General features: G+C 41.3%; 1 protein-coding gene across 1 annotated transcript in view; it reads left to right on the forward strand.

The window, feature by feature from the left end:
- Nucleotides 1-16,770, forward strand: part of LOC145914603 (titin-like) — a 94,046-nt gene that overhangs the window by 24,893 nt on the left and 52,383 nt on the right. Inside the window, 3 exon segments of the mRNA XM_083002424.1 lie at nucleotides 6,980-7,148; nucleotides 7,961-8,106; nucleotides 16,280-16,445. Of these exon segments, the coding sequence (XP_082858550.1) occupies nucleotides 6,980-7,148; nucleotides 7,961-8,106; nucleotides 16,280-16,445 (481 nt within the window).

The raw sequence follows: 16,770 nt of genomic DNA on the forward strand, positions 1-16,770 counted from the left end.
TCAAACAAAACGCCGTTGGCTTGCGCAACATGTCAAAATGTACATAATCTTGTGATAGGTTTCGCAAAAAGAGATTTGTTCCGGATTCCAGTTGTGGCAAATTTCAGTACACAGTGCCCAGGCACATTGTATGCGTAACGAAATGACTTCAATCATATAGAGATCATTTAAAGTACACTTTAAAACTATGACATTTTCAGAGTCGCATATATGCAGCCTATAATTACTCAAATATGAATAAATAATTAATTATGCTGTTGTGTTACTTGTGTGGCAACAGATAGGGTAATTTTGGAGCGGTTTATCTTCCTAATTGCGAATCACTTGAACAGACAATTTTTTTTGGATGGTTGAAACCTTTGGAAAATCTCTCTCTATTCACAGCCATAAAGCGTATCTTCTCCAGCCATCCACACCGCAATAAGTCAATCGCATTGAATACTAGGAGATTAAGCAGAGATTGAAGTGTTTTGATAAACACGACCGCCTGTGGCGCAAACCCCAAGTCCTTTTCCCTCCAGTGTGGCAGCCTCACCGTAGTGGTGGCCCAATATTTCTCAATTGGACAAAGTTTTATATAGGATGTTGGTATTGGGTTCGTGGATGCGATTTTTGTCAAGGTAAAAAGGCCACTCTGTGAACGCCGCCCGACTCTGAGAGCGACAAAAGGGGTGTTTACGGCAAAATATTGAGCCAGGGCGTGTGGTTTGCACTGTCGATTGCGGCCACGGTTAGGAATTTATATTACAACCGATGTTTCGCATTAGCCAAAGGATGGCAAACTTGGGCTGACAGAATTTCCCATTACTTTTATTCATCATTTATCAGTGGGAACGCATTCATGTTCCCTTAAAAACACCATAATGTCAGTATTAGTTAAAGTGCAGTGTGCTCTTGCATGATAAACACAACCTTTCGCCCGATTCAACAAACGGGCATCCAGTGATGTGTGTCTATACATGGACTGCACCGTGTCGACCTTGTTTGTTCGATTCGATGCTCCGTTGTGTTGAGAAAAGGAGGTTGACTGCGATTATCTTCGGCCAGTCACCAGTCTCGCCATGTAAGGTACTTTGTGAAGGAACATGCGCACGTGGTGAATAAACTTGGGCCGCAAGAAGTGCTCAGTTTTGGGCTTGGTGTTGCACACATCCGTCTACGGTGTTTCCGTGTTGGTTTTGCGGCGATGCCCCGCCAAGTTTAAATAGTTGTATCATGTTGTTCCATATAATCAAGCAGATATGCATTTTGGCATAGAAGTGTGTGTGGAACGTATTTTATCGTGGGGAGAAATAGAATGCAAATTTTATTGAAAAGCAGATCTGCCTTATTTTCGTTTCACTTTGGCAAAACTTGGGAGTTAGCCTACTATGTACCACATCGATACGACAAGTTGGATTGTATCTGAAACCCGGTGGCATATTCAAATGGGACAATCCACACGTTAAGTCTCGCTTGCATTTTAAAACGATTTCCCTTCAGGCCTGCATTGCACTTTTGCGCCCAACGTCTTGAGAAATTTTTGTTTATTCTTAAAAACAATTGAACTTAACTAATCTAACCAAAAATGAAGAACCTCACAAAAAGTCTTGTACTGGTAATCCTTCAAATAGCACCAAAATACTTCGGACCATATTTTACATGAGGCTGTAATCTTGCAAAACAAACCTGGGTAGAATTTCATTTGCTCGATTTTCACGTGTAAATCCGCGAAATCGCCTGTTTGTTGTTCGTCCCGGTACTCCTCAATCAAGCGTTGTACACCGAAACGCAGGCTCTATAGGGTCTGCGTGTGGCCCAAAAACTCCTCACATCGAGAATAGAGTGGTTCCTATTGTGTTGAAATTGGCCGTGTACGCTTCCCTGTTTAGCGATTGATATTTTCTTACGTGTTATGACACTTGTTGGGTTGAAAGCCAAGCGTTTAAATTTGGTCTTTAAGCAAATGCTCTAAATGGAATAACAGCTAACTTAAAGTAAGAAGGAACTTGGATGCCAACTCTGATATATTGTGTATCGCAATACGGTGCCGACGCGGTGATGGCCCACGTCTATTTCCTTATGTTTATAGTCTAAGAAGGTTTAAAATATCTTCTCATATGAAGTCTACAGTTATTTGAATAAAAATGCAAGCATGTACAGAATAAGTGACATGCGAAGGTAGTGTGTTATTTCCAACCTTTAGTCGAAACAGAAGCGTTGCATTACTATTATCAAATTTTCATACTCACTTTTTATTGGAGTAACAAAAACGCATTAGGTTGTTTACGTTTTGGTTGGCAACCGATGTACCAGCGTGAGGGCCAACATTTTAAGCTGTCGTAGCCCTTTCATATTTGCTCGAAACATTCTTGTTCGTGAAAACCGTCAGACGGGCGAAGGCGGTGGAAAGGAATTTGGGCTTTACACGCTTCGTCGACAACGAAGACTTTTTCGTCTGCGACCAAACGGACGGTGCCCCTTCATTTTTTTGCTCAAAAATGTCAGAGCCGGGTGCGCCGACAGAGCATCGTTCGTGTTTCTTTCTGCTTTGCCGGTGAGCGCGCGATACGCCAGTTGCTTCAGGCTCTTGTGCGCGCACGTTCAAATAAGTTCGAGTATTAATATATCCGCTGCAGAACAGGAGCATTAATTGCACGTTACGTTATGTTAGTGGCTATTAAATGAGTCCAAGTGAAGTAACTCTTAGTTCTCTGTTGGTTTTTCATTAGACAACGCGTTCGCGCGGCTGTTAAAGTAGTGCAGTGAGTAAATTGGATGCTAAGTGCTTGCTGCTTTTGTACTTGGATGTACTGAACGAATAGAATTGTGAATATCGAAAGTCAATCGTGCATGAAAACATTGAACCAAAAGTTTAGGTAAGATTTCATTGTTTTATGGCCATGATTTGGTATCTATACGCAGGAATTACATCCCTATTTACGTTTTGGTTGATTTTTGCCACTGTATTTAAAACTACGTGTGTGTGTGTGTGTGTTTTACATTAAGCATACTTCATATTTGTATAGGCGTAAGGTATGTATAATTTGTAGTAGCGATTCCAAATCTAAATCAAGATCCTGGTTGTTTATTAACCTTCTGATCCAAGACGCACACGGTAATGTTCCGTATGATAGCGCTTGTATCGTGTATTGAAATAGTGGGTGTTGGCATAAAGGCCGTGATTCAGCAAGGCCCGTCTTCGGTTTGTCATCACGACGAAAAACGAAGGCTGTGTTTTAGTGTTTGCGCAAAAGCACCGTGTTTGACAAGTTTTTCATTGTGCATTGAAAATGATTGCAAATGAATTTTACACCCCCACCTATAAGGACTAGATTGTTTGTCCTGAAATTTTACATTACTAGTGCTTGTGATTCGTAAAAGGCGTGTCTTCCCGTCGGATCGGAATATGTATTCAATGGTTTCATAAAGGGTTCTCACAAACCGTTCACAACTATGGTTGAAAAAGCAACTTTATGTAAAGGCAAACGTGCGCAAGTGCTGAGATTAGGGGTTGATCGGTGACGCGTAAAGAGAAATATGTTCAACGCCCAGCTCACCCCGTAGCCCGTACATCATTCCTCCTGCCTTCTAACGTGCTCGATCAAGCGAATCGCCGACTCGTTGGCCAGGGCGGAAATTTTAACCTGTGCAAACTGTGTTTACTGACTGTCACCAACCTTCTAGTTTATGGTTCTATGGTCTAATACGTGGCATTGCGAATATAATATTATACTGAACGCGCATGTTGCTTTTCGGGCTTGTTTGTGTAGAGATACGTGTATGTGAATTGTGATACCACCGCTCATAAACAACTTCACACTTTACTGCTGCGTGATTGTAAACAAGTGTGTGCTTTACGCTTTTAAGTAGAATGGCGTTTAAACAACCGAATATCGTGCTGCTAGGTTGCCAATAAACCGTGTGGGCAGTTGTAATGTATGCCTATAAATAGTGTTATAAATTATTAGCAGGCTTGCACCGGCCAATTAATTCTTTGACAGGTGGGTCTTTCATCTTCATGAGACCTCAATAAAGCTTGATTGTGTTGTAATTTAGTTAGTTATGGATTAACGTGTTCCTGTAGGTTTTGTGGTTAAAACTGCAACTGCCCCCAAGCGCCACAGTTTTATAACAATGGATAGTTGACCACCATAGCAGTTGTTTGTATACAACCCGAACTCCGTGCTGCAGTCTAAAACCCAACAGTTCGGCAACAGTATCTATGTTATTAAGTGAGTGGTTCATCGGTTGTCGTTCGGAGTCGCCTCGGGCGTTAGCATCGCCCTTCACCATTCCTGCGGTTGTGTCGACTTACACACGGCCGGTTTGCATTTGAAAGCCTTCGCAAGAGATCTGTGGCCTTGGTGAAAGCCGAACCCGTCATTAAGTCCGCGCTTTCTCCTGTACTTTTACTGGAAACGCCACGTTTATTCGCCGTTTATCGGGACTTAACATGCAAACCCTTGTTTCTTTATGCGATTGGTCTGGGAATAGGGTAGGGCGTGCCAAGTATGTAATGCGTTGATGTTTTTGCCAGGAGCCAGTTTAAAACCTAATTTCGGCATGGGTTTGGTTGTTGGGCGCCGAAAGGTGATCATGCAACATGAGCGCTTTCACGCCCATTTCCTTCAATTAACGTACACATGTAGTTGTTGCGCAAACACTACACATCATTTTTGATTATTTTCTTTTTCTCTGTGTTGTATTTCATCGTATTACTTTCCTAACTTGCATTTTTTTGTTTGGTTATCTGTTATCAGCTATTCATATGTCCAGTGGTACCAACACTTAAAGTAGGCGTAACGATGGAAATAATTCGAACAATTACTGCAGGATGTTGTATGTTTAGACCAGATCATCTGTCATTTAAAAATAGGCGTGTGGCAGTTGGTAAATTTATGTTTGAGTGATATTTTAAAACTTAAACAAGATAATAGTGTAATTGTTAAAGGGACAGCCGAATTGCAACACGCCGATTATTTTTCACTGCATGAGAAGTTAATTAACCAGAAACTCCTTTGTTTGCCAGTGCTTTATTTTTAGTAATCATTTGTATAGAATTTGGCCACAAATAGATCCTGTGTTAATATTGGTATCGTCCCACATGGTGTACCTCCTCCGTTTATTATATCATCATTTAGTTGTTGGTTTTGTGGATATGAAGTTCGGGCGTGTTTTTGGTGGTATTGATGCCGGAGGAAGTGGTCAAATCAAATTAACAACGTATACGTTTTGACAAGGTTAACATCATTCATAGATGGCATCTTCTGAATTATGCTGTATACATATATAGGCTAAGTTTGAAAAGGAAAGCCGAAGCTAATAAAGCTACTCATAGCGAATCCAGCATATTTTCTTTGGCTTTCTTTTGCAAACTAGTAAGTTTTTTTCACCTGTACATAGGCCTACTGGTACATAATATGTATAGCCTATGTACCCTCCAGTTTTCTATAAATGTGGCCAGGTTTATTGCAACATGTATGTTATACGAAGCATCTGGATGCTTTCATATTCGACCAAAATAAGGGATAAGAGTGCCAGTCTAAACACAACGCACTGGCGGCAATCTCTTCTAACATCAAAGGTGCAATGCTTAAGCCGACCATAGCACAACACACCTATTGTCGCGGCGAGTTACGCACCGTCGAGTATTAGCGAAGAGCAGAGAATAATTGGGTTACTGTTCTTCTGCTTATGGCTTTGTTTTGCTTACTATTCTTGTGATGAGAAGGCCTACCAATACCGCCCTGTGTAACACAATACGTATTGCTATTGCGTTGTTTAAAGTGCACAACGATCAAATGTCCTTTGTTCGTGCAGTTGTATGCTCAGTCGGCCGTATGTACTACACTAATCGTAACTACTTAGTGAAAAAAATGGCGTTTGTGGCCTTGATGATTTATCGGTGCAATACGGTTGCTGTTTGTTTCGACTGTCGTGTGTTCGTGATTGACAACCGACTTTTAATTACAAGGTGAACTGCAATTTGGGATAATCCGTCTTGCAACGTTTAATCCAGAAGCATTCACTATTAATTAAAAAGAATTGGCATTTGGCAAGGAAGTGAATAAAAATTGGTATAACTCCACGCGTTTGTTACCTAAACCAAAACAAAATACGACAATCAAGCAACAAATATGATGAATAGTAGTTTAAACATCGTGGTTAGACATCAATTACGTCAACAACAAACTGTAATGATAAAAAAAATTACCTGATGTGATTTAATAGTTTAACCCTAACTTTCAAAGGCCACATTAGCATGTAGTGTTTCAATCGACAAACGGAACTGACGTAAAATCAATCAAAACAATTATATGCTTTTTACCAAACTAAATCAAACGGTGGTCACGTTTTACCTACGTAGAAACTTTAAACATATAGGGTATAAAGATTAAATGCAGCGTGTTCTGAGCAAACACACTCGCGTCGACCTTTGGGGTCTGAGAGACGCATAGTTGGCATTGTGGCCATGTAATTTGGTCGCCCGTGGCGGTCATGCTTTGACCATATGTCAGGTCTTCCCAAACAGAGATTCCCTTAGTCGGCACTAACACCATTCGCCACCCTCTAACACGATTTACCGGGCCGACTCAAATCGCACTCCTGCCATTCTAAATTCCTTACAGTAAAGGTTCATGCCCCTTGTTGTCAATATTGCTGTAGTCAGTTTTTGTGTGAGTTTATCGGGCTTTGATTTAAACCTGATTATTCCTGAACGGCTTTGCCTGCAACGTATTTTAATGTGAAATTTGTTGCTTTGATATTTGTTTAATTTGCTTTGTATATTATTAGTTGTCCTAATAATTTTTTTAATTTCATAATCAATTTTCCCAGCTATTTACTGCGAACAACGAATGTTGACCATTGTCTGCAAACTTTTAACTCAAAACCAGTGATTTGCCTGTAAATTTTAACAAAAAGTTTAATATATTTTTTTCTTCAGAACAAGCAAAACCTACACATTCATAAACTACGTATATTTTTTCCGCTACAGGGCGCTGTCAAGCAACGAGGCTCTGATCGCGTAAAAGTAGAAAATTTACCCTCAGGAGAATCCCAACTTGTTGTTGAAGATCTGCGTGCAACCGACGCTGGAACTTATCGCTGCGTTGCGAATAACTGCGCTGGAAAGGCGTCGTGTTCTGTCGAACTTATATTGACAGGTAAGCTGATATGGAAACGCAATTATGACCAAATAAAACAAAGGAAACGTCGTTACTAAGTTGTCAAGCAAAGCATTGCTTTTGCTGGAGAAGTGTTCTAATATTTCAATCTTTGTTTCTTTGAATGCTGTAGCTAGGGTTTTCGCAGCGTATTTAACACGTCTCTTTATGTACTGTAATTGTGCAGCAAACTGCAGCATTAGATTCTGAAACACTGATCCGGTGTTTGTGTTGCATAGACCTGGTGTTTTGGCACCATGGGTAAAGTTTATCATAATTACCGGAGACAGTATATCGCCATAATGGGTAGATTATTCGATTAGCTTCATTTGGGGGTTTCGAGTTTGTGTTCACAAAACAAACCGTGTAGGTGGGTTTGCCCTCAACAACCTGTTGTAACTGTGCGCTTTCTACAGTGGGAACTTGGCTGCTTTCTGGAAGTAGTTAAATGATTGGATTATTTCACAGAGGTAGTTTTTGCCCAGTCCTGTGAAATTGTTATTCGTGCATGTGCAGATACCAAGAGCACAACAGACCGGGCGCAACATAAAGGGCTTTTAAATAACGTTTTTTTTTGTCATAAATGACACCACCGTTGGTTTTGGAACTACATATCTTATGTCATGGGTTTGCTGTCCGGGGTAATATTGCGAAGCATTTCATTTAGTAACTGTTTACTAAGAACCCATAATATTTCCAGCGAAAGAAAACGATTCACACTGTCGAATTTATTACATATGAGTTGTGTATTGAAATCAGCGTGACGACTGAAAGTTTAATGCTTCTAGTATTGAATATTGGCCTCGTTGCAGCGAAAGAAAGCGTATCCCAGATGGCTCAAGACCGCCCTCCAGCGTTCAGCCAGACGCTGCTCCCTGCCGAAGTGAAGATTGGAAGCAGAATTCGCTTCGAATGTAAAGTGGAGGGGAGGCCAAAACCCACAGTCGTTTGGAACAAGGTTTGCATTTACTTTTGTATTTTTATTAAATAAGGTGTTTTTTAAGTACGAAATCTGTAGTGCAGAGAGACGCTTCAGAGACGAATTTGGGAATTTTGTAAAATCAGGGTTGATGTCACGAGGTAGTATCGCAGTTAAAGAACTGAGGGATTTTTCAAGAAGTGTTGAGGGGAAGCATCCTTGTTGCATTTGTCATTCGTTTTATTGTTTTGTTGTGCAGTTTTTCAATGGGTTTAGGCGGTAATCGAGATTGGATTTTAGGAAACAAACGCCTATAGAGCAGTGGTTCTCTTAGTGGAAACTCCGGTGGAGCGAGATAGAATTTTGTTGCAGGGGAGCTTTCGAACATTTGCTACTTGCTAAGAGAAATCAACCTAACAGAAACATACAATTAAAGAACTGAAACTGACTAAGCTGCGATCTAGACGTAATACATAGTGAACATTTGATTCTGGTGGGGCTGAATCAATAAAGCTTGAAAACCACTACTACAGGGCAACCAGTACGGTAGGAAAAGCGTACTCGACTCTACCAGCTGTAGACACCGAAAACAAACGTTTTTAGCCGCTAGTGCGCTCATGTACTCTTTTTCGTCACATTCCAGTGAAAGTGTCTCGACTTTGGTGGTTATGGCCGAGTTACCTGTTACAACATGCCCCAAGCGGTACAGGTGTGTTTCTCCAGCACACAGACATCGGTCTTAAATCGCTAGCGGAAGTGGGGTGACACGTACAAGTCCCTATACTTATGCTCGACCCGCATTAGTTGAGCCTAAATATTTGCGCAAAGCTGTACAAGGCGAGTGTGCTTCACAGCCGGGTCAGCGTTCACCACATTAGCTTGGTGACAAGACCGAGGTTGGCATGTGAATGACGTTGGCGCTGTGACACTAAACCCGGTTCGTTTTCCGCATCACAACAAATTGTTTCATAACAAACTGCTTGTTATGGGGTAAGCAGTGACACTCTATCCTCCGTTTCCTTTGGTGCATCTGACGTCGTACGTTTTGAAGTGCTGGAGATGGCTTGTTAAGTTTTGGTGCATATTATATTTATACTTAGGTATCATGATAAATTGTAGCGATGGACAAGCTGCTTGACGCACGTCCGAACTTACTATTTAGCTAATTGAGTTTTTTGGAAAATAGCTAAATGTGAGAATTACGAAAACGAAAAGAAATGATCAACATTTCATATGAGATAGCGTACAAAAGCTTAGCTAAGTTTCTTATTTCATACGTACCAAAACTACCAACGCACCAACTTCATGAATCATTTGCTGCCGTACCGCCACTAATCTACCACTTAAGTAATCTACTGCAAGATGTGTAGTTATTGTTTGCTTCACTGCGCGGCATTTCACAACAAAACCGACCCATAATTGGCAGCAGCTTTCACATTGCCGCTAAGCAACTGCGCATCGAGGCCAGTCAATGACTCACCGGGCGAACCAACCCAGATTGCTCGCAGGTTGATGAGTAGGTGACCGCGGGATCACACCTTGGCCCGCCTCGTAATAGTGTCTGGTTTCCTGATCCAACCGCCAGCCAACCTCGGCTTGTGGGAATATTTCGTTTTGACGCGAATTGTCGTAATGGTTTTTAGAGACACGGAATAGCAAGCCGAAGCTAATATGCTGTCAATTACTAAGCCAACGTTTCGAACACTGCAGTTTTAGAGACATATAACGCTTTCAAACACCGCTCGACGGCGTTACCCAAAGTAGGTTTAACGGATAAAAAAAGTTTGGGAAACACTGCTCCATAATATAAAGCAATATTTAGTGCAGTTATTTGCTTTCCTTACGGTGTTATAAGCCTTTTTTATGACTGTGTTATAAACTAGTCAAGGATTGCACTGATGGGACCTGAAGTGTAAAAACACTGTTTCTTTAAATTAAATGCACAAGACCTTTGTTAAACTGCTTAGTGTTCACGTATGTTTGGAATTGCTGTCGCGTCACTTCCCAGAAAAAAATGAATCGACATGAAGGATCCAAGTACATAATTTCTCCTCCCACTTCAATAAAATCGCACAAAAGCTGGGCAGTCTGTATCACTTTCAGAAAATGCAGATCTTGAAATTAAACCGAAGCCTTGTCGTATGATTTACGACACAAACGTGACGATATGTTCAGCATGCGCTCGGTCTTTTAAACTCAATACCTTGTAATCCACACTCCTCAAATTCCTGTCTTGTCCATATTATATACCGGACCAAAAGTTCTTTTGCAGGCGTTGCAGAAAAGATGCGTGCAAGCTCATACTGGCTTGGTTTCGCGGGTAATGACTTGCGGTTACACGGAATGAAAGACTCGCAGTTATGGTCCTCAATAAATCAAATCGTGCTGCTTTTTTAGCATTTGCTTGCATTAGCAGTTCCACACTTTGGCCTTTGGCCATTAACCTTGTGCAACCTTGAGTTTAGGTGCAACCATCTAAAAATGATTTCGAATCAACTTCCATGGTATTTCAAGCAAAACTCAAAAATTTCGCTGCGATATATCACGAAAAGGATGGCATGGTGTTGATAATTTAATCAATTGCTGCGTTTTTCCTTGGCACAGCTAGTTGTCAACAAAGCACACACAAAGATGGAAGAAATTTTTAAAGTTTTGGGAAACCCCTCCCCCATTGATCAGCCGTTCCTAAAAGATAACTAATTCCTCCAGAATTTACCTAATCTTTGCCACCATTGTTATCTCGGCAATTACCTGACGTAAATTAAACAAGAATCAGGAGTTACCGAGCAAAAGAGATGCAATCTTATGTCATCTGTGTGGAAGAACGCCTTTCCTACTGCCAGATAACGTTTGATAGCCTACCTCGATTACCTTATCTACTTCCGCTCAAATTCAACCGAGAGCTCAGATTTAGCCTCAAGCTAAATGCATTGAGATGTTATAGGCTATCATACAAAGAGACTAGAAGCGTTTTGTGTCATACTTTATCTGGAGCGTAGGAAGTGGAGTCCATTTAAAGTTAGTTGAAATTCAGACGAAAAACTAAGGTCAGAAAAACAAACGATGAAAAAAGGTAAATGCATTTAGGAACTTTTATGTACAGTCACAATATACCAGATAGCCAGACTTGCGACTTTTGAAAGTTCGAACACATTACTTGCGTCGTTGGTTATTTTTGCGGCATTCTGGATCCGGCAATATTGGTTGCACAACAAACTTCGTTTGTGTGAATGCCAAGTTTTGCAGCAAAAGTTATAAAAGATGCCAGTAAAAAGCATGTGGCCTAACCATACAATCACACTTCCTCAACTAGTGGGCCACAGGGCTTGATGAAACTTATGTTTGAGCACCAGAAAAGATGACAGTGTAGCCAAGCTAAGGAGATAGTGGGACACGCAGCCTTTACCAACATAAATCTGGATCATATAAGGAAAATGGTTGAGAAACACTGCGTTGAAATCATTTCTTTATATCCGCTGTTTCCGTGTGTTTAAAAAAATAAACGTACATTAAGCTGTTGTCAGTGATAGTAGGTTATATGAACATATGCTCATGTGAAGTGATGTAGGTGCCATCTGTTGTATCACGGTTAAATAAAGCTGATAAAAAGGAATGTTGTTTGGGCAACATATTTTCCATATACTTCACATTTACGTTCATAACCGTGTCCACATTTTTCGAGGTAATGTCACCAAAGCAAACAGTCAATATGTCGGCAAATTGTGCGGTTGTGTATAACTCTTTATATATTCGGGTCTAAAAAACTGAAAAAGCAAATTGGTTATTTGCAATTAAATAGGTCTCAATGTAATAACAATATTTGTCAACGGGACTTGCCTGATTTTGTTCCTGTGAAAAAACAAATAATATATTTCGAGCAATTTTGCTACTTCAGCCGCAAAATTGGTTTGGTAGTACCTCGGGCCATAGTTTAAACCGGAAGGCTCAAGATCGTATCGGGAAATATCCTCTTAAGCTCAGTGCACGTTTCGGTGCGAATATTTATCTTGGTTCCAGCCGCAAAGTTGTACTTACGCGGGGCAAGATTTGCTTTTGTCTCTGTGACTGGCAAAGCGTTGCATATCAGTGTTAAGACTCTTCACGCAAGCCAGGCGAACGCAATTGTGTTTAACCGTCGATGCGTTGAGCAAATCGTCCCTCCGCAGGGTCGAGTGTACATTTGGCGCGGGGCATAGCAAACATTCCGCGCACCGAGCAAGGAGTAATTACACAGTCACATTCGCAGTGTAGCGCCAACGATCGTTTGGAAGCTTAATTCAGTTGCGTGCTAGTCTGGTGCGCATTCAGTCAGTCTCAAGATTCGATATTGATAACTGATTAGGTCTATGCCGGACGTTAAGGTTTGCGGAGGTGAGGAGTTTTCCGGTTGGCCGCTTGAGCCAGTTTTCTGGACAACTCCTGTTGTAAGGGTAAGTAGAATTGTCTACTTGAGTGGTAAATTTCAACGTTTGTTAGTAGGAAGACACTCTGTAGGCTACCAGCTACCACTTACGCTGTAATGCCCGAGAAGCATTGCAGCAACCTGTTATTGTCGAGTCAAACCAGCTCAGTGAAAGCTTTTAGCCTCTTCAGCCACCGTATAGCAAATACACTGTCATCCAAGACGAAGGTCTTTAAATTTTGAACAAAAGCCTAATCTGTTGACCACTCGCTTTCCAAACAAAGCGCTCCCGTCGTTATTGGACAGGTTGGTAAACAAATGCTAATGGCGATTGTAAATTGCTCATGGGGCATGTAATTGCACTTGAAACCGTCCTGTGGCAGACTCCAATCTAATGGCCCGGTTTGGTTTATTGTGACGCTAAGTCGGGAAACAAATAAGGACCCCGGCCGAGTATTGACGTCCGCGGAATCTGTAGGCCAAACATTCCGTTACGGACGTCCAGAGATAGTTTAGATGTTTGTTGCCGAGTTTAATTAAAATCTGAGCTCGCTTGTGGTCGCAGAGTTGTGTTTCAACATGCTATGGAGTGACGGTCTTGAAAATGATTTGCCGCGCAGTAGCTTCACGGTTGTTATGCATTGGCATGTGGCGTAAGATCAGAAGGGAAATTGCGAAATCAGATCTTTTAATGGTGTTAACCTCACTGTGCAAATATGCAGGAATTTGCGGCATATCGCGTAAACAATGCGTACGGCTAAAGTGAGTAAGGCTGTTTGTGTTTAGACGAAACTTATGTGGGGGTAAAATAATAGAAAGACCTGTTTTGTGTTGATATCGTTGCGTAACTGTGGAAGCATTATTTGACTGTTTACTAAAAGCAAAAGGTTGCGGTTGGTATTTGAGTTTGGGGCGTTTGCCCAGCGGCATCCGTAAAAGTCTAGAATCTCGTTATTAATTTCTTTGTGGCGTAACAGAGCGGAAGCGTCTATCACAGTGGGTTCATTGTTTCTTCGCTGAGAGATCGAAAACGTTGCGGGAAACCCAGCAAACACAATGGAATCGCTATCTTGGTCTGACACCTTGGTTTTACCTGATCATGTAAATCAAACTTGTGTGGTGATTTATAGCTCTGTAAACATGGTTTTCTGTTGCTTCATTTGCTTGTGCTGCGAAGAGGTAAAGGGGGACATTAAGTTGCTGTATTTTCAACTTTATTGATATCACTTTACCATCTCGTTCAGATCACTAATTGGTTGTTGAAGATAACAATTTTGTAGTAAATATCAGGGAATTGATATAGCAACAAGGTTTAGGACAAAATAGTACCGCCTAAAATATCGTTTGGGTAAGATCGGCAAAACAATGGTAGGAACCATCAAAAAGCAGTTTCTGGTAAGTGAGTTTCATTGATGAGTAAAAATATAGTTAAACGTTTCTGGACATTCAAACAGGAGCCACACTTCTGCTCATGCAATAGAACCTACTCAGTAGCGGAATAGATCCCATGGCATATTTTTGTTCCAATGCATTTCCAACTGTATCTTTGCGTTGCCCCGCAGGCTATCTCCTGGTAGCCCAAATCCTGCTTTGTCGATTCCTTTGGCTTAACACGGAGCCAAGCGCCAGACGCGTCCTTATTTGGAAACGGTCACGCCTGACTGAGCGTGACGCACGATAGCAGGTGCTGCATCTCAATTCTGAGGTTTAGTTCACTTTCGCCGAGTGAACGCGTCGGAGAGGCCGCAAAAGGCGAAAGAGTGATTTTTGAGTCGCCCAAGCATTTGTTTCCAAGGAAAAGTTTTGTTGTGATTTGGGTGTTTGTTACAAATAGTTGCCGTTATTTTGAGATGTTTAGTGTTTTTTTTCCTTGATGCGCAGAGTTAAGTTCATTTTAATTTGCAATTTCAAGACAAAATGGTCGAATCAGTTGCAAAAGTCAAGGAGTGCTTTACATTAAATCTACAACATGTCGACATTGTGCTTGTACTCAAAACCGCGTAATGCAGTGCGAACATATCGACCGATGTGGAACGCCTGTTAAACTAAACATACCTACACCGAAACGCGCATAGGCCATTAGCAGACATAGACTTAAGCTCGATGAAGGCACTTTCTTACTACCAATTAACGGAATCGAGAACCCGGCCAAAAGCACGTTCCGCCTTCGTAAGTAAACAGTCTGTTCGTTGGGTCTTAAGCGTGTCGGAATGTAGATTGGCATTTGATAAGATTCCCGGCCGGTCGATTAAGTGCTTCAAATCCCTCCTGCCTGTCGATATGAATCCGGAATCGGGCAATTTGCATTAACGCTATTTTAGGTTTGAGCAAAGTCATCGTTTCGAATTCGCCCGAAATCTAAACCTATTCAGTAGATTGGAAGGAGTGGTTTCCGTGCAATTGTGTGTGGTCTTTTTCGTACAAGTCGGGGGTGTTGGATGCACATCAAGTCTGGAAAACTGACGCGTTCTCAACAAGTTGTCAATTGGAGAACACTGTGAAAACTGCTGTTTTGTTTGTAGCGCTCAATTTGCATTCGCGGCCAAAACCTGCAACTGAGACCAATAATGTATAAAAGAACATCGTTGTTTTATTAAAGATCATAAAATTTAAAGTGGCAGTTCACTGAAAGTTTTTACGCGCTGTCAAAACAGGGTTGTTGATTTGTTTTTCTGTTCGTGCAGCACAGAATGAGTAATAGTGTCTAAGACCTGAAGAATGTTAATAACCATTCGGACGGAGTCACCTTGCTCTCGGCCCTTATCCGGCGCTATGGGGTGACCTCTCTTAAAGCGACGATTAACTGTCATTTACTCAAAATCCCGGCTCTGCGGTATAGGATTTGCGTCTGCAGTAATCGGGGTTTTAGCTGTCGCCGAGTTGGGTCGGTTTACGCCGGCATAGCCCTAAATCCCATGGCTGGTTGAAACGGCCTTTGATTTTAATACCAGCTGAATTGAGGCTCGTGTGGGCGTCAGGATTTATGTTTCGTTATTACTTGTGTCGGTTCTCGACTGTATACATTCACATTAAATGTTTCTAATTAGTTTGATTTGTATGTTTAATTGGCTATTCGTTTATTCATCGTGGCGCCATATCTACGTAACAAAAACTTGTTATTGTCGTCACCAGTGATCCGCTTTTGTCCGTTCAGGTTTTCACTCTATTCATAAATCTCATACCGGACTTGTCGACTTTCAGAAGAGCTTAAGCCTATCTTTTAGTAAAATTTAGCCAGGAATTGGAATACCAAGCCATAGTATGCAACAATTTGTTGACAGAAAACCTCGAATACCGCAAGTGACGTACGGTTAACTGGAAATGTATCGTGCCATGCCAGGGTGTTGCATACACGGATGCAGATCCATATCTTTGGCCTGATCAGCTACAAAACTCAGTTGCGCGAAAGTTTTGATTGATGAGGCGTCAAATTTATGTTAGTAGCATCGGCTTGGGAATGTAGAAGATTAGCAAACGAGACTTTACATACTCGAATAAACGTGGGAGTTGGCTAAAGCAGTGGTTGTGATATGTTTGAAAAAATCCTGGCTGTGGTTTTGTGACAGCTTTAGTCAAGATGAAGAAGCACATATTATTTGCCGGAACTAAATAATTGCTGTATTTTGAGTGCCGTATATAGCAGCTGCACAATAGTCCTAATTAGTTCAACAAGTATCATAGTTTCTTGGTTGTTTCCATGTTATCTAAAAACAATTTGTGGGTAAAGATTTTTGTAATGTGCGACTCTGTGTCGATTATAAGTTCACATGATTCTAAAACAAAGCAAAGAAATATCCAATCTTTTTACAGGACGGTAAGGTTGTGAGCGCTTCCAGTCGTGTGCGGATAATGGAGGTGTACGGAACCCACAGCCTTGTGATATCCCGTACGGAGGCAACAGACAACGGAGTTTATTCCGTTACTGCTTCTAACCACGTCGGTTCCGATTCTTGCTCGGCGCAGCTTCACGTACAAGGTAGGATGATTTTCACACCAGTGAAACATATTTACCGACTGTCATTTACGCAAGCTTATTATATTGAGCTTAAATAAATTATTACTGATGCTAGTAGTGCCAGGCATGTTTTATAGGTGCAATGCGGATTTTCTGGCGATAATTTTATTGTATCGACGTGTGCCGCAGCGTTCATCAGGATGTAAACATGCGAACAATACAACGTTTGCAGCAACGATGCGCTTATTTATAAGATTTGCACCTTTTTAGATTTACATACTTAGTTTATCACCAATTCGGCTTGTCTGTTTTGATAACGGCGATCAGGTTTTACTTGCCTGGTTAA

This window comes from Ascidia mentula, chromosome 9 (assembly GCF_947561715.1).
Source record: "Ascidia mentula chromosome 9, kaAscMent1.1, whole genome shotgun sequence".
Lineage (NCBI taxonomy): Eukaryota > Metazoa > Chordata > Ascidiacea > Phlebobranchia > Ascidiidae > Ascidia > Ascidia mentula.